Source organism: Piliocolobus tephrosceles, chromosome 7, assembly GCF_002776525.5.
Source record: "Piliocolobus tephrosceles isolate RC106 chromosome 7, ASM277652v3, whole genome shotgun sequence".
NCBI lineage: Eukaryota > Metazoa > Chordata > Mammalia > Primates > Cercopithecidae > Piliocolobus > Piliocolobus tephrosceles.
Genome location: NC_045440.1, coordinates 30,962,065 through 30,984,221, shown reverse-complemented (window position 1 = coordinate 30,984,221; position 22,157 = coordinate 30,962,065). Strand labels below are relative to the sequence as shown.

General features: G+C 35.6%; 1 protein-coding gene across 21 annotated transcripts in view; it reads right to left on the bottom strand.

Moving 5' to 3' along the window:
• Positions 1 to 22,157, bottom strand: part of NRG1 (neuregulin 1) — a 1,136,418-nt gene that overhangs the window by 42,699 nt on the left and 1,071,562 nt on the right. Inside the window, exon 1 of one of the 21 annotated variants that reach the window (XM_031935854.1) lies at positions 3,711 to 3,919. The exons of the other annotated variants lie outside the window; for them this stretch is intronic. Coding sequence (XP_031791714.1) covers positions 3,711 to 3,750 — 40 coding nt within the window. The 5' untranslated portion in view covers positions 3,751 to 3,919. Of the gene's footprint in view, positions 1 to 3,710; positions 3,920 to 22,157 lie in introns of those variants that run through there. 21 annotated transcript variants of the gene reach the window in all.

The window sequence follows — 22,157 nt, the reverse complement described above, 5'->3', positions numbered from 1 at the left end:
CCAGCACTTTGAGAGGCCGAGATGGGCGGATCATGAGGTCAGGAGTTTGCGACCAACCTGACCAACATGGTGAAACCCCGTCTCTACTAAAAATACAAAAATTAGCTGGGCGTAGTGGCAGGTGTCTGTAGTCCCAGTTACTCAGGAGGCTGAGGCAGGAGAATCGCTTGAACCTGGGAGGTGGAGGTTGCAGTGAGCTGAGATCACACCACTGCAGTCTAGTCTGGATGACCGAGCAAGACTCCGTCTCAAAAAAAAAAAAAAAAAAAAAAAAAAAAAAAAAAAATTAGGAAGTTTACCTTGAATGTTAAAGGTTTTGTGCTTAAAGGCTTTCAACTGCTGACAGAATTCCATGGGATGACAAATGGAGCAGGGTATCCTTGCTGCCCCAGGTGACAGTGCTGAATGGGCCACCTGCGGTGTGCTGTCACCATGCAGTCCTGCAGAGGAACTCTGAACCTCAAGCAGACCCTAGTGGCCTTTGCATCTCTGACAGGTTGCTAAAGATTACCCTTCATGCATCCTGAACAGCAAACACTGCATGGGCTCTCTCAGGACAAATGCCAAGGCTTTTGCTAAAAACAACAAAACCAACATTCCACCTCCCCCCAAAATGTAGACACTCCTTATAAAATGTAAACTAACAATAAAAAATAGCAGTGATATAAGCAACACACAGACATACCTCTTCCTTAGAATTTCTGATCTTATGAGATCATCAAAATACGATGAACAAATATGTTAAAAACTAGAAACAACCCTTTTTTAAAAGGCCTTAAAAATGTATCTCCCTGAAATGATTATCCTTGTAATGCTATCCTGAAGCCCCTAGCTCTGATATATTCATTTAAAAAATTCTTAGATCATTACCCGAAACTAGTAATGGGATATTTGACAGCAAACTGATTCTTGGAAGGAAATGAAGTAGCAAGTATCTCATACAGTTATGGATTATTATGCTTAGCACTTTTATCCTTTAGCAGTAGTGAGATCAAAAAATGATCACGAATTGTAAGGCAGCAATGAGCTCCCAGGTGATGCGAAGTGTTAACTGACTGGAAGCAGCTGCTCCAAACCAGCAGCCCAGCACAGGAATAAGTTGTAACTGTCAGAAGAACCCAGGATGGAGATGGTGCTACATACACTCTTCAGATTTTCGCCGGGTTTCCTTTTGCTCTCCTTTTTTGAACACAGTGCCCTGACAGTCTTACACAGACCTATAAATTTTGCAGTGATATTTTTTCTCTGTGTTCCTAAATCAGTTTCCATTTGGTAATTCAACCAGGACATAATGAAACAGACAAAAAGGGTCCTATGCCAAACAGAGCAAACAGCATTCTTTCTGGGGGAGGTGGGAGGAGCTGTATTAAAGGTAAACTAAAATTTGGAAGATAAAATAAGTTTCAATATATAAAAGATGACCCCCCCTCGCAATAGTTGTTCCAGGAAGGTGAAGTAGCTCTCACTCATTCGGTGCTTCCTAAACCTTGTCTCCCTCTGATTTGTGGCTAGTTTTTCACAGTTTGTGAGTTATCTTCTAGTGACTACTAAATGAACAGCGATCAGAAACCCTACAAAATCTGATGTTACTTTCATGTTTGCCATTTATGTGACCAATTTATCCCAAACACACTTTCTTTGGTATGTCAGCAACTACAGTATTATGAGGAAGAAAGTATAAGGTAAAGCAGTAACTTACTATTAGGTTGGTGCAAAAGTAATTACGGTTTTGGCCATTCCTTTTTTAATACCAGAGAATGTATTTTGTAGTATTTTACTCTAGACCTGGTCTGCCTTGGCAAAAAGGGTCAGGACAAATGATAATTGCAGGGGAAGCTGGACAGTTCTCTGAAATAGCTGAGAACTTGGGGACTACTATCATCATTTAGGGGCTCCAAAAATCCTTTACCACACAACAGGACTCCCTCTTTCCTTCATGCCCTTTCTTCCTTCCAGCCTGCCCCTCCCTCCCTTCTTTCTTTCCTTCCTTCCTTCTTTCCCTCCTTTCTTATTTCCTTCCTTCCTTCATCATCTCCTTCCACAATCCTTTTTTTTTTTTTTTTTTTTTTTTTGAGATAGAGTCTAATTCTGTTGCCAGGCTGGAGTGCAGTGGCGCTATCTTGGCTCACTGCAACCTCTGCTTCCCAGGTTGAAGCAATTCTCCTGCCTCAGCCTCCTGAGTAGCTGGGACTACAGCCACAAGCCACCATGCCCAGATAATTTTTTTTTTTTTTGTATTTTCAGTAAAGATGGGGTTTCACCATGTTGGCCAGGATGGTCTCCATCTCTAGGCCTCGTGATCCGCCCACCTCAGCCTCCCAAATTGCTGGGATTACAGGTGTGAGCCACCGCGCCTGACCCATATTCTTTAGTGACTGTTTACTATGTGCAAGACATAGTGATAACAACCAAAATCACTGGGGTTAAAAACTGTAAGACCATGACCAACTCTCCCTAGAAGAAAACCTTCATAGATAAAATGTAGTGAAATGAACACTGAAGTTGGCTGTGAAGAATCAGGTCCAAGGCACAATTTGCCAATTATTAGCTGTAGGATGTCTCTCTATCTACCTGCCTTAGAATGAGATACCCCAAAATGAGATCCCAAAGGGTTGTTGCCACGTTTATTAAAACACTTTGTCAGTTGCCAACACCGCACACAAATATATGATACTGTTACTATTACTAGTGACATAAATATTGAGCAAACAAAAGTAAAAAAAGAAATTCTGTCCAGACTGAAATTTTACATATATAACCAAGCCTCAATAGTTGTTTCTTAGGAAATTATTTTTCTGCAAAATATGAAAAAAGATGGCCTAACTTGGAGTGACAATCACTGAATGATTATAAAGCTTTAAGTAAATATCAATAATCTATGTTTAACTTTATCAAAACTACTTGTCAAAAATGTATAACCACTTAATTTCCTTATAAAATAAAATTGAACAATTTAAGAGAAATTAGTATAAATGCATGATTATTTTATCCTTTCAAGATCTATATAATTCTTTAATATTTCTGACTGAATTTCCAAATTACAAGAATTAAACTTACTTACAATATTATATGTGTTATCATAACAACTTTTTAAAGTATAAAATATTTTAAAATAGTGTCATGTCCATGGTGTGTGAAATGTAATATTAACTTTGTTTACAACTTAAGATGTTGGAAATAATACTATTGTCCATTTTGTAAATATGCAGAATAAATAGCTGAGAAATAATCAAGTGTTCTCTGATTGTTACTAAATATTTTCTCATGCAATCAAACAGTATTTCCCGTAGAATGCTAGGTTTTTTTCTTCTCAAGACAGGCTAAAAAGAAAATAATGCTGTAAAGGATGGTTTGCTTTTCTTGCTTGTTTTAAATGGTGTTTTCCTTATCAGTGAAGGAGACAAAACTAGTAGACCAGGACCATTACACAAATGCAAACTGCTGATAAAAAGCCACTATTCCTCTTTGACAATTAGCAGGAATTAGCATGAGTATACAGTGTATACCCCACAAAGCAATCATTAGATCCTGTTTCCCTTGAATGAATTAGTCCTCACCCACAGCTTTTAGGACAATTCTTTATGAGTTACTTACAGAAAATTAAACTAAATAACTCTACATCATTTGCTTAATAAAATATGCACATGTTAAATATTTGAAAATTAAACTTCTAGTCACTACAAAATTACAGATTTTTTTTTTAACCTTACCTGTAATATCTTCAATGCTTATGTATTTAGGAATCTGCATACTTTCCTGCTCTTTGATGTCCAGTTAAAAAATCTGAAATTATTATTCTTGCTCTGAATAGAGCTCTTTTGCAATTAGGTATAATGAGCAGACCGAACTCCTACTGGGGAAAAAAAATGCTTAGATGGCTCCTGAAGATGAAGCTCTGTAGCAGAAGCTGAGTAGAAAGAGCTGTGCCACCTAATGTAGCTTCTCTAAATGCCAAGGGAATGATAGGTGGAGTCATTAGTTTTCCGAAGGAAAGGTTCAGAGTCAGGCTCAGAATCACGGAAGCCTTGTCATTCTGGGTTGGCATTTTTTCCTGAGAAGTCATTTAACCCTTTGCTGAATAGCAAATATGTACTTGAAAAGGAAAGAAAGTGACCAGAGAAGATCAAAGAAACCTGCCTGGAGTTGGAGGTTCCCAGAGCCAATATAGTGACTGGAAGTAACATATTGTCTCTCTTGACCTCTCCTTGACTGAACTCTGCTCAAGAAACAAAAAGGGAAGCCAGAAGAATTCTCAGGAGACCACTAATGGAACCAGGACTTTCTAAAGCAGAATTAGGGCATCCAACTCCATGGAACTCAGGACTTAGCTAATATGCTGGGAGCACTTAGAGGTTTACAGACTTCCTACAAGGTGACACTTTGTCCAAAGAACAAGTTGACACCAAGGGCCAATGGAGATTAACTGGTTTAACTAATGAACGTGGGCTTTGGGCATTGTTCAAACACATATAGAATGGTAGGGCTATCAAGGATCTTAGCACATTTTATAGTTTATCCTATATTTTAAAGGAGGATACAGATCATCTCAAAAGAATAGTTCTGCAGTCTTTAATAAAATATCTCTAGCTAAGAATTCACAAAAGTGCACGGGGAAGGCTGCCCAAGGTCACATAAGTGAATTAGAAAATGCTTCCTACGTGGGTAAGATTTCTCTCTCCCTTACAAAATCTCTGGGCAGACCCTGATATTATTTCTTCCTATTCAGCAGAATGAAAAGTGACCTTTGGGTGTTTCTCCTTATAAAACAAAATTATAATTTTTGTTGTAACACTGATCTCATTTGTAGCTAAACAGAAAGCAGATTCTAAGTTCCCAGCAGTTGCTGAGCAAATGATTTGGTGTCATTAGACAGTGTTATCCTTAGAAAAATAAGATTGCCAGGAAAGGTTATTTTTCAAACCTACAAATTGCTGTGTTTTTTTTTCTGTTTTTCAGACAGCATGTTTTACTCATGACACAGTCTAATCGTCCTAAGTCTACTACTATTTCTTAGGAGAAACATCTCAGTGATACAAATACCTTGGAGGATGTCATAGCTTTTCCAAAGAAGAAAAGTATCTTCCCATAGTGGCTAATTGACTAAATGGAGTTACAAGAAAGCTACATTTTCTTTTTCACAAAGCCAATAATCTTTTCTTAGCTGAGAATCCAATTCCAGAAACACAGTTCTGCTATATATTTTCTACTAATCACTGACAGTTTTATACGAGTATAAAATTTCCATAGCCGGAGTCCACAAACTTTCAAGCTGTCCCTTGAATCCTTTTCCATCAATACCTAGATTCTAAAGGAGTACAATCTGTCTAGCCTGCAAAGCAAATATCAGCAGGCCATTTGACTGGCTTAATTTGATATATTTATAGATCTCACCAGGCTAAATGTGGAAGGCACACTATACTCTGCATTTTCTACCAGGATCATTTTGGGTGGAAGAAGGTCATGTCAATGTAGAAAATCTTAACCTGTCACTTTCCAAACTAGTCAAGTCTTTCCATACCAAACAAAACAAATCAAAACAAAGAGGACTGAACATCCAACAAGAATCAAGGATTCAGTTATTCAACAAGCTACTGAAATCACTATGTGACATTTAATGACATATGTTAATTTATTCATCAACTAAAGCCCATTTAGAAATGAAAGTAGCTGAAAGGTCAAAAGAGAGAAATCATAAGGTAAATTCATTATCTTATTCAACAAATGAAAAAAACATCATGGCACATCAACAAATAAAAGCCATATGGTCGTTTCAATGGATAATGAATCAACCTTTGATGAAATTAGAAAGTCAATTTTTATAAAACTATTAAGTATTATCCTTAAAAATCAAACCTGAATTTAATCAAACATCCACATACATGTAACCTACAGGGACTATATTAAGTGGCATCAAGAGAGGATGCAATAAAACCCAGAGAACTTTACAGGACAAATAACCTGGTTTCTTTAAAAAAAGTTAAACGTGGAAAAAGGAGACAAAAGGAGCCAGGGCTAGAATCAAACAAAGAGTGAAAAAAGGAGAAAAATTTAAATATCAACACTTAAAAGAGCATTAGGAAATATAGCAACCAATCACAATGGTTGCGAATTTTATTCAGATCATGATTCAAACAGTTACAAATGTAGGAAATCTGATCATGGATTAGATAATGAATAATAATGTTAAGGGGTTATCATTAATTTTTATGTGTGCCAATTGTGTCATGGCTATATTTAAAAATAGAAGGGTCCTTATCTTTTAGAGATACATACTGAAATATTTATATGCTAAATGATAAGATGTCTGGGACTTGCTACAAAATAGTAAGAGAGAAGGGAAATGACTGGGATTAAGATGAAACAAAATTGGTAACTGCTGAAGTGGGTGATGGTTACATGGAGATTCATTAAACAATCTTTTGTATTTTCAGGTTTTCAATGTGCATGCTTAAATGGATATTGTATATGTACTCGTTTAAATATATGCTTATATTTATATTTAAAATTTAAAAATGCAAAAATATAATGATTTTAGGTTTTTCAAAACATGTCTTTATATTGTAAAACTAGAATGATATTCTGTATCATCTAAGAACATCTGCTTTTAGCTAATAATCTAAATGATCCTTAACAGTGACACTCTAGAGGAGATTTTTATGAATGTCCAACACAAGTGAAGGATATTGACTAGCAGTGCTACTACTCAGCATTGGTCTTAAAGTTCTAACCAATGCAATAAGGTAGGAATTAAAAAATTATGAGATAACTTTAGAAAATGAGAAGATAAAATAATCACTATCTGGAGATGATATGGTTGGATACCAGTAGTAACTATCAAGAAAATCCAAGGAAATTATGTGATCATATGCACAGCAGCAATAGAAAATATCAATCAGGTCAGTCAGGCATGAATCTAACAACAAATGTGAGAATGGGAACTATATTAAAAGAGTCATACATTAAGAAGGTGAATTTGGCCCATGGTTGTGGGAGAAGATGGCATTCCACTAAAGGGAAAAACCACATAAATGTAGAGGTAAGAAAGTAAATGTCATGTTTGGTGGTGAAAGGCAGCAGTTCAATTTGACTAGGACATAGATTATAAATAAGGAGGTGAAGTTAATGAAGCTATAAAATAATAATGCACTCATACCAGAGAAGCCTTGATAACCTGGTTGGAACTGATGTTTAATATGTAGGCCATGAAGAGAGTTATGCTTTTGAGTAGGGTCATAATTAATTAAACGAATGGTCTATTCTACAGCCTTTGGAAGGGGAAGACATGGAGATGAGACAAGTGAAGGAAGTGAGAGTAGAAGAGGGTTTGAGGATAACAGTGTTTGCAAGAAAATGATGGAAAAAGAATAGGGATCATATTCAGGAAATGATACTATATTTATATACATTAAAATTTGAGAAGCGCTAACTGCTGGAGTTCCTTTGTATTTCACACCTTGTGCTGCACCTCTTTCTAAGGCATTCAAACTGCTTATCACACATTTTCTCATTACTCTTCAAGCAATCTATGAAACACTCATCATGTTAACAGAGGAACTGAGGCCCATTCTCAATATTCAATACTCATTGGTAAAACTAAAACGTCTGTTACAGCTAAAGTTGTCACTGTGCTTTCCTAATCTCACTAGACTACATGTCTGTTGATATAAAGGATCCCATTAAGATGAACAATACCATAATTGGCTTGAAATGATATGTTTTTTACACAGATGATGAAGGCAGTGATGTGCCTATGAGTTATAGAAGCATCTTCACTCCAGGAAATGATTTCTGACTAATGTTTCAAACAATCTAAACTTTCAGTACTTTGCAGCAAGGAGCCTCCCTGAAAGTACAGCAAAAAATGGGTTCTAGGATTTAGACACAATCTTCTAAGTGTTTCGGGTTTGAGCCAGGCTTCTTTGAACAGTGGCTCTGCAGGCAAAAAGCCTGACTAATATTCCTTAGAATGTCGCACGTGCAGCTTGAAACACGCCTCTCTAAAACCCCAGACTGCACGTTGCTATACACTATTTAGCCAAATTACTGCAGTTCTGTGTTTGTGTGATGGTTGTGGACATAAATAGTTTATGTTTCCACAAACACAACATTTTCCTCACTGAGGCCAAAAATTTCTGCATAGAAAGCAATGAAGCAGTAAAAGTAGGTTTGAACATATGAATCTTGCTCCATAACACTTGGCTAATTTCAGTCCAGATATTTTCCCACAACTCCCAGGAGTTCCTTGTTCCCAAGTTCGTGATCAGAGTAGCAAAACATCTCTCCTTGTAATACAATGTGTTATTAAATGTATATCTGCCGTTTTTAGGTTTCCAGTACAAATTCTATAGTAACCAAATAACACATGAAAATCTAACTTTTTTAAGTACTCTATGTCATTTCACTCATGACCAATCTGAACAGGAATAAAACCAGGTTTCAAAAAAACATATAATTTTAAGTGCTTTACTTAAAGAAAACAATTTTCCTTTTTTCTTGCCCCCCACCCAACCCCAGGACTAGCTGGTCATAATAATTCTTATTTCTCTAAAGAAAATACACATTTTAGGTCAGAGAAATAGGCCATGGGGAGGTAGTATTGCTCCAAATTCTGTATCTTTAGCAGAACAGGGCCAAAATGATAAATTAACTTTACATTATGCCTAAAGAAACCTTACCTAAAGCCCTGTGCTTTTTCTTTCTTTCTTTTTTTTTCTTTTAATTTTTGGGGCTCCACATCCAAATGTAACAAGCACCTGTTTTTCTATTGTTGGCGTTCAACCTAATGTTGTTCAATGGGAAGGAAGCAAACAGGTGTGTGCACTCCCTTTCTACATTACATAGTATTTAAAAAATTGGGGTTATGCACCCTGCTGTTATCATCTGGCCTTGCTGCTATGTGCGCGCGCGCACACACACACACACACACACACACACGCACACACACACACACACACACATCATGCAGTTGTTAGAAAAATCTAACGGAAATCATCTTGGTTATAGTTAAACCAAAAAAGGGCATGTGGAAGAAGATCATAAAAAGTAGAGCAAAGGTCAGGGCCTTATCTCAGCTTGCCTGGCTAAATTCCTGCATCATCAGACACAAGGAATATTAAGGTCCATACATAGGACCTTAGTTATAATTTATTAGTTTTTTCCTGGTAGCACTGTATCTATCCATGTACGTGGGCTAATAAAACACTTCCATCTCCTGGAGCTGTAATAACTCAGAATGACTGAGGTCTTCCCCCTCTTCTTTTAAAACATAAACCATTTTTGTAGGCGCTGCAAGCATGTGTTTAATACAGATCTTTGTTCTTTCCATCCGTTACTACAAAGCCACCTAAAAAATCAAAGCATTCAAAACCAAATGCTAGGCTGTGTTCATTCTTCCAATTCAGTTGCCTCGTATAGTCAATGCAGTTCCTGGAGGAGAGTCAAAGTCTTCAGTTGAGATTTGCCATTTACTCAAAAGCTTTCAAAAAGTAGAACACTTTGCAATATGAAATATGTGTAGCAGGAATTTGTATTTTTAGTTCAGCTCAAATAGGCATAGCCAACACCTAGTGAGGCATGTTCTAATTCAATAACCACAGAATCCAGTGACTCCCATAATGGAGAGACATGTGTAGGGGTTATACTGCTGAATCCCTTGGTGGGATGACAGGCTTGTTGTAGTGATGCCTCTAAGCAGAAAACAAGGCCTTGCCAGGAAAACAAGACCTTGCTAAGAAGAAGAAACAAGACCTCTGATCCTATTCTTTAAAAAGGCCTGATTTAGGCCAGGCACAATGGCTCACGCCTGTAATCCCAGCACTTTGGGAGGCCAAGGCAGGCAGATCACAAGGTCAGGAGTTCAAGACCTGCCTGACCAACACTGCAAAACCCCATCTCTACCAAAAATACAAAAATTAGCTGGGTGTGGTGGTGCATGCCTCAGGAGGCTACTCAGCTACTCAGGAGGCTGAGGCAGGAGAATCACTTGAACCAGGGAGGCAGAGGCTGCAGTGAGCCGAGATCGTGCCATTGCACTCCAGCCTGGGTGACAGAACAAGATTCCATTAAAAAAAAAAAAAAAAAGGCCTGATTTATTTATGGCTTTTCCCTTAAGAAATCCTTACTTCTGAAAATTTTTGAAATATGGAACACTTTTGTTGAAAGAGTCAGACACTTTTCTTGGTTTCATGCTTTTTCGGTGTGTTAGAACTTCAATCACAGGATAGCATTGTCTCTGAATAGACATCAGTCATAGGTGGGAGATCTTTTCTGTCTGGAGGCTCCTATCATTTCCTTATGCCTTTCCTGCCTAGCATTATACTACAAATGGATCCTTGGATTTTCCTCCAAGTTTCAAAACCTGAGGGAAGTGAGTCATTTCTCTACTGAGGTCACACCAAGTCCTAGGAATACAATAGCTAGTAGTTCAAAGGATCTTAGTTACCAGAGACATGTTATAAAAATTCAGCAATCCAGTTGGGTGTAGTTGCTCACACCTATAATCCCAGCACTTTTAGAGGCTGAGGCGGGTGGATGGCATGAGCCCAGGAGTTCAGGACCAGCCTGGGCAACATGGTGAGGCCCCATCTCTACAAAAATTTTAAAAATTAGCTGAGCATGGTGGTGTGTGCCTGTGGTCCCAGCTACTTGGGAAACTGAGGTCCAGGAGTTCAAGGTTAAAGTGAGCCATGTTTGTGCCACTACACTGCAGCCTGGGCAACAGAGCAAGAGCCTGTCTTAAAAAATATCAGCAATCCTTCATTGGCCCTTCATGCTGCTTTGCATAAAAAGGTTATCAAAAGCTGTCAGATGGCTACAGGGGTCTATCACAGCCACTGAGTCTGGCCTGAAGCTCATGCTGGGGGAGCTAACACTCTACTTGCCAAAGTACTGTGTGTCCATGTGCTTAAGCTTGTGCATGTATGTGTACGTGTGCATGTGTGCGTTTGTGTGTGTGCGTGCGTGCCTGTGATCGTGGGTGTCCCTTTCCTTGAAAAATCAAAGTGCATCCTGTCACCCAGTGACTGAAAGGCTGCTTTTTATTCTTTAGTTTTTTGTAGAAGAAATGATCTGGAACTGAAGGATTCACTGATAAATAAGCATGTAAGTTACTTTGTGCTTAATTATATCTCATCACTCCTGTTATCAAAGCTCTTTTCCTACAGCCAGGAAAGTGTCCAAGACATCTCATTATTTTCCCCCATTTGTGTTGTCTAGTTTCTTGCTTGTTTGTTTTCAGTCTAATCAATTGATAGCAGTAGTCCATCTTGAAGCCAAATATAATTTTAAGCAGACTAAACATAAATTGATTCATTAGTTAACAATAGTATTAAAACACATCATCATTCTTTAACATTTAAAAAATACCATTTTATTCTTTGCTCTATTTAAGCCTTTAAACACCTACTTGGCCATTTTGTTCATTTGTCTGCTTTCATTTTTTGTTTTGTTTGTATGTTTGTTTTAAAGAACACAACTCCATTTCATTTGTCAATTATTTTCACTGTAAATGACTACTACAAAGGTCAACAAGCAGAACACATGGATGAAACAGAATAGAAATGACAAATGCATGAATAGCATCAAAATATTTCTGCTTGGCTGGGTGTGGTGGCTCATACCTGTAATCCCAGCCCTTTGGGAGACCAAGGTGGGCAGATCACTTGAGGTCATGAGTTCAAGACAAGTTTGCTCAACATGGTGAAACCCTGTCTCTACCAAATATACAAAAATTAGCTGGGCATGGTGGTGTGTGACGGTAATCCCCGCTACTTGGGAGGCTGAAGCAGGAGAATCGCTTGAACCCGAGAGGTAGAGGTTGTAGTGAGCTGAGATCGCACCACTGCACTCCAGGCTGGGTGACAGAGCGAGACTCCATCTCAAAACAAAACAAAACAAATATAAAACAAATATATATATGTATATAATATTATATATAATATATTTATGTTGTAAATATATTATATATTTTAATTATATATTATATTATAAATTAATATATAATATATTGTATAATTAATATATAACATATTTATATAATTATATAATATATTATATATTATAGTTATAACATTAATATATTATATATATTTATTTAAAAGTTGGAACTAGGTATGGGCAAACCCACAGTAACATCCACAGAAAACAGAAAATTCTGGCCACACTTTTTTTTTTAAACTTACTCGAATTATCAGAGAGAAAGTAAACAAAAATATAATGTGATGGTGGATGTATGGGAGAAAAGGAGAGAGCAGGCAGGATTTGGGGTTTGTGAAAATTCAGCATTTCTTAGGATTTAGACAGCGAATTTGAAGTTCAACTCAATTAGGAAGGTCTAGGATGCCAGTTTTGTAAGGTAAATAAGGCGTAATACCCTTCAAGGACTAAAGTTAGATAGTCACAGGATAGTTTACCGAAACCAGAAGGATTTTTATTGTACAGGGCTGGTTACTTGCCTTAGTCTGTTCCTTCTTTTTGAATGAACCACATTTCTTGGGTCGACAGGCTGGCAGCTGTTGCAATTTATGGTAAAGTCTAGCTTCAAATTCTGATGGGAAGCTGGAGTTTCCTACATAGGACTATCATAACAGCAATATGGCAACAAAGGAACTTCATTGATAAGTCTAATGAAATTTAATCTGTTAAGTGGGGTATGTAATCTATGTTGCTGGAATCACTTTCGAGAGACAGGTACACTAAGTATATACACAAAGGTCGAAAGAGAAAAGATGACTGAGCTAGGAATTGAGTCACATGGTCTTTTGATTTGTGGGACCAGGGCTTCAGGCTCAACATAACAAAGCTGACCACTTTCACAACTCTGACAGATGAGTCATGAATGATCCAAGAGATAAGAGATATAGCTGAATTAATAAAACTTCAGCTGTATTTTACAAGCTCTGTGACTAGGCATAGCATGAGGTCAGTACAAAGTTCCAACCATGCTTAGATCAGAGAACCACTAGAGCAGAGTTCCAGACAGAAGAAATCCATCACTATCATAGTAATGGTAGGAAATATCAGGCGTGGCACCAAAAATCTTAACCATAACTACCCTAAAAATCATCAGGAGGATTTCAGAAGCAAAATAACAAAAAGGACATACCCTCAGTGCTTAGCTAAACTCTATGACTTAATAAGGTAAAAATGAATATTTGAAGTTAGATGAGAAGTAATCATTTTAACGAGGTTGACATGGATCTGTACTGATTCCAAAGACAGAATTTTTATGTGTAGCACTTCTAATTCTCCAGGCATAATTTATGATAAGAGACAAGTTCCTTAAAAATTATTTAAAGACTGATAACATGCGCCATTGCTGCCAAATAGGAAGAGACATACTAAATTACCCTTCACTTCTCACTTGCTCCCTACTTACTCCTTTTACTAAAAACAAAAACAAAAACAAAAACAAAAACACCAAAAAAGTTACCAAATATGCCTGCTTACCATTACATGTAAGGCTACTAGACTCTTTATAGACAATTTCCATAAAACACAGCATCCAAAAATGGAAAAATGGAAATTAACTTTGAAAGTAAAGAAAGGCCTAACAAATTTAATTGGATTATCATCGTTACCTGTGATAAACACTTTTCTGTCCCAGAAGCATGAAAATTGGAGAGGCTGTCTAGATTCTTTCACATGCTAGAATTGATGTGTAGAAAATATTGTTTGGGATATGGTTTCTATAAAGTGCAGAGAGACTGAACCATCAAAGTCATTACTGACTCAAGGAGAAAAGTGTAAGGAAAAGGGCCATGTCAGACTTATTACCTATGTAGGTTCACCCTGCCATCCATTATCCAACTTACTGGGTGTGAAATGTTAAAAGTAGAACTAAGATTCTGGGATTACCATTCTGTTGGTTTTCTTATTATTGAAGAAATAAATGTACTCATTCTTAATAGTCATATTTCTAAAATAAATCATCACCAACTATATTTCAATATAGCTGAGAGTAAAACATCACAAAGCACTTTAAATGTGCTCACAACTACCATTTCTACTGGGCATGCTCTTTATCACGTTCTGGTTATAGGTGATCTTCAAGGTAGGTCACAAGGGAAGAACCAGAGAAATGAGAAGCAAAGAAAGAAGACATTTTGTAATTGCAAAAATGGAGGTGTGCTCTGGATGGCATGTTTTGTTCTTAAACATCTTCTTTCCTCTTTATAGCATAACAACTTCATAGCGTAACATTATAGAATAACTCGATAGTGTAACAATAATTTTTTACAGTAATCTGTCTTTTGAAGTAGAAATCATATTCACCACGGCCAGTAGGTATCTGGCATTGATAATGCTAGCTATGCATTGTAAAGATATGTCTTTTGCTTCTCTTCTTTCTGGTTCCCTTTTTTGGAGAAGAAATGAATGCAGATAAAATTCAAGAGTTATCTGTATAGTAAAGCATGAAAATTCTTAGCTAAGACAAGATAAACTGACATTCATTAAATATCCACTATGTGCCAGACATTCTAGCATCTTAACACCTTTAGTCCTTACAATAATCCTAAGAAATAGGTGACACTTTCTCTTTCTCAAATTTGAAAACAAACAAACAAACTGAGGCTGAAAAAAGTTAAATGGCATGCCTGTGTTCTCAAAATAATAAAGAGAAATTCCAAGGCAGGTTACTTGCTAGGCCCATAATACAGCCACTGAAATATCCTGCCCCGTGATGCCTTTTTCATTCCAGAACTATAAACGTCACCTTGTAGTTAAAAACAAACAAACAAGGCCATTAGAGAAGCCATATTCTACATCTGACTATTTCTCTATGTTTGCAAACTATATTGTCAGAGAATGAGACTTAAAATATTACTTTTAGGTTGTGTATTCTTAGCAGGAAGCCCATGTGAATCAAATTGATGCATTTTAGTCTTCACTCATGGAAAATGCTCAGTCTCCATTATCTAGCTTTCTGTTGTCTGTTTCAGTTTATCTGTCTATCTATCTATCTATCTATCTATCTATCTATCTATCTATCTATCTATCTAGTTTTCTAGTTGTCTGTTGTCTTATATTTTTCATTAAGCTTTCCTAAACACTAGAAAACTAAACTGATCTTGAGTAGTTAGACTAAATTATAATAGGAAAGTTATCAGAAATTCAATGACGTGACCACGTAGTGCCAGAGTGTTATAAGGGATTCTATTTAACCTCCATTCAGATGATCATCATTTTCCTTTTAAAAAATATGTCTTAAAAACAACTTCATTTCATAATGATTGTAGTTAGAAAAAAATACACACTTTACTTTTTTATGAGAACAAAGAGAAATGCATATACATACAAACGCATATACAAATATAAATATGCTGAGTTATAAACACCATCAGGGAGTTATGGCAATAGGAACTATTCCAAATGCAATGCTGAATTTAGTTATGATGCTTGTGCAATATTTAATATTTGCGTAAGATCTCTGATTGACCCCAATGCAAAATTAATACCATTAGATCCTTTAAAAGCTGACTGTATACAGCAAAGAGATAGGGAGAAAAGATAAAAAAAAGTATTTCTATAAGAGATGCACATAAATCATATAAAATAAAAAAATTATCTCCAGGGACATTTAATGTCCAGGGACATTAATTGCTGACTTGTAATTTTCTTCAACCTCATTTGTATATAATATGCAAATCATGCACAAGAAACTCTTAAAAATAGGTCTGATGGTAGCACTCCTTAATTAAAAGTTAATTCCTGACTGTTAAGTACTTTAAATGAGCAACATTTAAATAAATGGGCTGTTCTAAATAGTTAACATAAGACATCTTTTGTTTGGTTAAATTACATATGAGGATCATTTAATCAGACTTGCTTTACATAGTTATCCCTAACAAAAATAATGCTAAAAATCAGAGTGGCAGACATATTTAAAGTGTTTACTAATGGCAACCAACTGCAAAATTGGAAGAACAATGCAAAATGTGACTTAATTTGTGTAATTTTCATCAGTCTCTTCAGTATTTTGTTGATTTTTTACTGAATTTTATTCAACTGACTATGCCAAGCCTTGTCTTAACCCATTTAAAATTTGAAATACAGATGCACACGTTCTCAGAACCTTTTGAGACAAAATATATATATATATAAAAAATAAAATATGCCACGTTCATTGGCTCACACCTATTACCCCAGCACTTTTGGAGGCTGAGACAGGAGTATTGCTTGAGCCTAGGAGTTCGAGACCAGCCTGGGCAACATAGTAGTACCAGACCCCATCTCTACAAATAAAAAAATTTAAAAATTAGCCAGGCATGGTGGTGCGGGCCCATAGTACCAGCTACTTGAGAGGCTGAGGTGGGAGGATCATTTGAGCCCAGGAAATGGAGGCTGCAGTGCATGCCACTGTATTGCAGCTGGGGCAATGGAGTGAGACCCTGTCTCAAAAAAATAAAAATAAAAATGAATAATAATAATAATAATAATGAAATTTGAAATATGGCAAGGTAAATCACAGGTTTGTTCAAAATAAGTTAAAGCTATAGAAGAAATCTGAGAATCATAGAATTTTCTATTTACTTCAGTGATAAGAGAGCTGAGGCACATGGCAAAAATGTTACATAGTTTTTACCTACGATTACATATAAGAGGCATGATTAAAATATAAACGTTGTAGTTTCAAATGCACCATTAACATTTTCACTTAGGCTTCTTTGTTTCCTAAAAATAAGCAGTCAATGTTGAGTAGAAATGTCAAGAAATCAATAAAAAGTAATTAGGAAGAGTGTTTAATGTCCTTGAGAAAAGCTTTGAAGGCAAAAAGGGAATCTTTGGCTTAGTGAACAGTCAACATTCTTACATTTCCTTCCATAACAGAAAGAAAAGGCAATATTTTAAATTACTTTTTTAATAAAAATAAAACATACAGATGTCAAGTGTCACCCTGGGCCATATTGCAGTTCATATGGTTGCTTTCCATCATAAAAATCCATCAGGGAAAGCTGTCCCAGGTACTGACTCCTTCCTATAGGCAGTCAGTGTTATACGTACCCATGTGTGACAACAAGCAACAGAGAAGGAACCCTCGTGTTAACACCCAGTTGCTTTAGCTAACCATTCCTGTCATCTTAGAGGAGAGAAACTGAAAGAAAGGAAAGAATTATTATGTGACTTCAATATGCCAGGGCAAAAATATACATGATGTCATAGGCTCTCACAATAACCTATAAATTCTGTATTATTTACCTGCACTTATTAGAAAGTAAATAATATCTCAGACAGATTAGGAGTTTTACAGGTGGAAAACAGCAGAGCTGAGATTCAAACTCAGATCTCTGACCACAAAGTCCCTACTCAAATGTCTTAAGTATTTTCAGTGGAGGTTTTTATTGAGAACTAAGGACTCCTTTCAGAATGTGGGGAAAGCTATCAATTTTTGTTTACATGTATAAATAAAAACGAAGCATACAATTTTGGAGTTTCATGGACCTCTTTTTCTGAAGCCAATTCAAGTTAAGAACTCTTCAAATGAGGTCTGGCTCTAAATGACCTTTGACATTTTCCATAATTTAGAATACTCAATAGCATGATTCCATTAGAGATAAGACTAAAAGCTGTTTCCTTCTATGCATTATTTTATTTGCTTTGTTTCAGACGTCTTTTTCAATAATCTGTTTTACTATTTCAGAAGCAGATATAAGAACATTTGAGAACATCACCAAAATTATTGTAGATCAAGATAATATAAATTCAGAAAGGAAAACTTAATTAAGAGTCTTTTGGATTATGTTAAGTATAAGAAGGATGATTTAACCTTTAGGACTTTATTACAAATACTGCCACTATTATTTTGTTGTACAGATTATTTATGATAATAAAGGAATATTTTATTTAAAAGGTATCCCTGTAGATTAAAAAAAATACTTCATACATATAACTTCAGAAGCTGGTGGGGGGATGAGGCCAAGGAGAAAGACAGTCTCTAATTTTTTTCATTTTATTGAGAGAACAAAGATGCTTACCAGGCTTAAATATTCTTATTTTTAAGTTTGGACTAGCATTATTTAATACAAAAGCCCAATTTTCTGAAAGAAAACTGCAGTCACTTATTTTTTTTAAAGTACATTCCTTCTGAAAAAAATCTCAAAATGCTACAAACCAATTCAATATATTTTTATATATGTGTTTGCAGAGTGCACAGCTTCAAACACACCAGGGGGCTGTACCTAAATCTTTTTTATAATATCATATTTAATGGGAAATTCCAAGTTGAATTATTTTAACATTGAATACAGAAACCCACTCATATGACTGTAAACACCTTTGGAATGAAATATAACCGTGTCATTGCTGAATGGTTAAAGGTAACAGTTTATTTCATGTTAAATTTGAAACAATCTCTGACTAATTCTTTCCTTCTCCCCTCAATTGCTCTGGAAACAGTTACGAGCAGGCATTTTGCTATAGTGACTTTTTTTCCCCCTCATATCTTTCTCTTAGGAGTATGACAAAAGATTTGAAAGAAAATCTAGCTTTTAAGTTTGTACAATCTTCTTATCATAGGACATTATTACCACTGATTTTAGGTAACATATTGTTACTACTACTAATATGTTGTTATTATTGCTAATCAATGTAAATATTACAATGTATTTTTATTTTATAGAAATGGAATGGCAAGTCTGCTATATCTAATAATTTGTTATAAATTACTCTAGATTAATCTGAATTAAAAGCATCATTTGTCAAGTGATGAATAAGATTGTAGCCCAGCACAAAATACATTTTTCTTTACAAGGTATTGTTTTCTCTACAAATAGATTTCTTTTTACTTGTTTAGAATATTCAGATAATAGAATTAAAAAAATAAAACTGGCTTTATAATAGAATCTTGTAAACTTCTAAATAATTTGAATTGTATTAACTCTGAAAATTAAATAGCATTCATCTGCAAAGAAAGGGAGATTCATTTCTAAAGCTTTCTTTCTATTGAAATCCCTATTCCATAGGAGTAATTATGACTGTATGTTTTAAAGACCAACGGAGTCAAAGTATACAACAAGTGTGGCTAATATTTGGTGAAGTATTATTTGAGAAAATTTAAAATTCTGAAAGAAAACTACCATTCCTTTTTTATGACCCCAATCACCAGGTCTCAGGGACTATTATAAAGGAATTTTTAAAATTTGGGTATCTGTAGTGTTATAATTAGAGGCTAACGTTGCTAAGTGAAATTGTCAATCAAATCTTCCTTAAAACAAATGTAATTTTATAATTCTACAGTCTTGTAAAATTACACACACACACACCCCTATATATACCCATGCACTTCTTTATTTTATTTTATTTTATTATTATACTTTAAGTTCTAGGGTACATGTGCATAACGTGCAGGTTTGTTACATATGTATACTTGTGCCATGTTGGTGTGCTGCACTCATCAACTCGTCAGCACCCATCAACTCGTCATTTATATCAGGACACTTCTTAAAGTTCATAGTTTTCAAGTTTAACTTAGAAAAAAGCTAATTGACCATCATATGCACAGCAAGCCCCATGCCAAAACTATTCCATTTGACTTGCTCTGTAGCTTATCACAGACTCTCAGATAAATTAATAAAACTGTATGCATTGTTTCTTGTTTACCTACTCAGATACTTATGAGTCCCATTTATCTAGCAGTAGAAAAATAAATGAGAGAAGATATAAAATATTCTATCTATGCCTACATCTGATCTGTTTGTAAATATAATTAACATTTGAAAATCCTCCATAAAGCTTCATCCAAAAGGGGCTTCTCCACGACAGTCACAGACCTTTGGTCTCTACTATACTGCTATCAGCTCAGATCCATTAGAGACCAAGATTTACTTTTTGTGAAACTGCTATAGGCATCTAAACCTGGGTTTGGATAATTTTTTATCAGTTCAGTTTATCTCATTTGCTAGATCATTTTCTGTAAGCAAACTCCTCTTAAGTAGATTAACATCCTTTAGATCTGGGTGTCTACCCTCCCTCTGTGTCTTAAAATATGGCCACAATTTTTAAAAAGAAATATATAGAAATAGTCAAAGATAAAGTGGGGAAGCCTTGGTAGGTTGGGCAACTCCTTGTAACTAAAGAAAGCAAAGACTTGTTGAGGACACGTAGGAAATGTTTTTCAATGGGACTCATTGCAACGGCAGGCAGGGTTTAACTTCAAACTATTCAAGATTTATCTTCAACTTTGAAGTTCTATTATTCCAAGGATAGGATTAAACTTGATATACACCAATGATGCTGGTGATTTTTGGCTAAACTCAAAAATTTTCATATTTAAGCAAGATCTGATATGATTTTTTGCAGATCACAAAGTGCTACATGTAAGTCTTAACTTCAGGTATCCCGATTTTAATTCATCAACTAGTACCTTGTTCACACAGGGATGGAAAATAAAGACTAGATCAAGAGGAGATTCCCTCTCAAAGTGGAGAAACACCTAATGTCCTTCACACATCTTCTACTTCTGTACATCTCTAAAGCAAACGTTTTGCCACTTTAGCACTTTTCGTCAAGGATAGCAGAGGCTACTTAAAATACATTGTCACTTATCCCATGCTGATTGCTATTCCTAAAAGCTATATTTTATTAAATATAGTTTTAAAAATTCAAGTGGCTACCAAAGAGCATTTTTATGTCCAGAGTTTTATAAATATATCCAACAATAGAAACAACTCCACATTTTTTAAAGTCAAACCAATATTTTTAGAGGCCACAAAAAGCACACGTCAATGATCGCAAATCTCAAATGACAGGCACTAACGGTATGTTTGTCCCCATAGATTACTAATTTCATTGATGAGACTTTCTATAGCTTTTATTGGCCATCAGCCAATGAACGGAGGTGGGGGGGAACTAAATGCACCAGGACCAATAAAACCTGTCTGCAAATGATAAATATAATCTTGTTTGTGCTATGACTTGAGAAATATTACATTTTAGTGATATTTTTCCAAGAAGGAATACTTAAATGTGATCCATTAATTTCATGACAGTAGTGGCAATAAAATATGAAATAATGAGATTTATTGCACAGAAAGTGCAGGCAACACTTAAGTATTTTTCAGAAATCATAAAATTCTTGAGCCTTGGAAAACCAGAATTTGCTTTTTAATACAGATTTTTAACTATCCCTTTTGTTTGTTTATCTTACTGTTGTTCCATTATAAGATATATGATTGCTTGCTTTTTATTTGGTTACGTGATATGTAGATTAATCTTCCAGTTCATTATACAGAAGTTGTTTCATTTTTTCTTCTGCAAAGCCACTTGTACAATTTAGTAAACCTTAGCCCAATACTATTACCGCTCTTCAAATGAAAATATCCAGATTATAAACTCTTGAAAACAGGAAATGATCATTTTGAAGATTCAACTCTAAATTCACTTAATCCAGCTCAACAAATCACTAAAAATTATTTAGCAATTGGTCACACTTTTATTTAGTATGTCCCTCCCACCTCTACTGCCTCCCCAAAGGACACTGGGAGATGGGAGATAGAAAGAAGAAATTAAGGAAACATTGCTTTTAACACACCTTGCATATATCATTCCTTGTTACAATGTCTGGTAGGCAACTAGCAATTTGTTAAAGTAACTCATTTCCTCTGACTCATTCTTTGTTACTGAAGGGCTACAGCTCTGTTCTATAAAGAACCACTACTTTGTAAGTGCTTGTTCAGCATATTCCATTTTTGCTGATGGTATCTGAAATTAATCAGTGTGCCAATCTGAGCAAACACAAAGGCGTCAGAAAGGGCAGTGATGGCAAAGACCATCTTTAGCAGGAGTCGCTGCAGTGGAGGTCTAGGGTTTTCCTGGTGAAGCCATCACTTTTTCAAAGATTGATTGTGTTGTAACACCACCTCAGTGAAAGCAATATATTTCAACCACTAATTTTCTTAAAATATTCTCAAATTAAAGAACAGACCATACATGTTGTGAACATTTTTGTATCTAATGCTTTGTTAAATTTTCCTGTCTTAGTTCTAAACAGTTTGTATTCTAAAACAAGCCATGTCATGGGTAAAAGTTAAGAATACAACAGGTTTCTATTCCAATGTGTTCTATCCTGTGAGCTGCTGACCAGTAGAAAATGAATTACATTTCCCTTTCTCTCTCTCCTTCCTTCCTTCCTTCCTTCCTTCCTTCCTTCCTTCCTTCCTTCC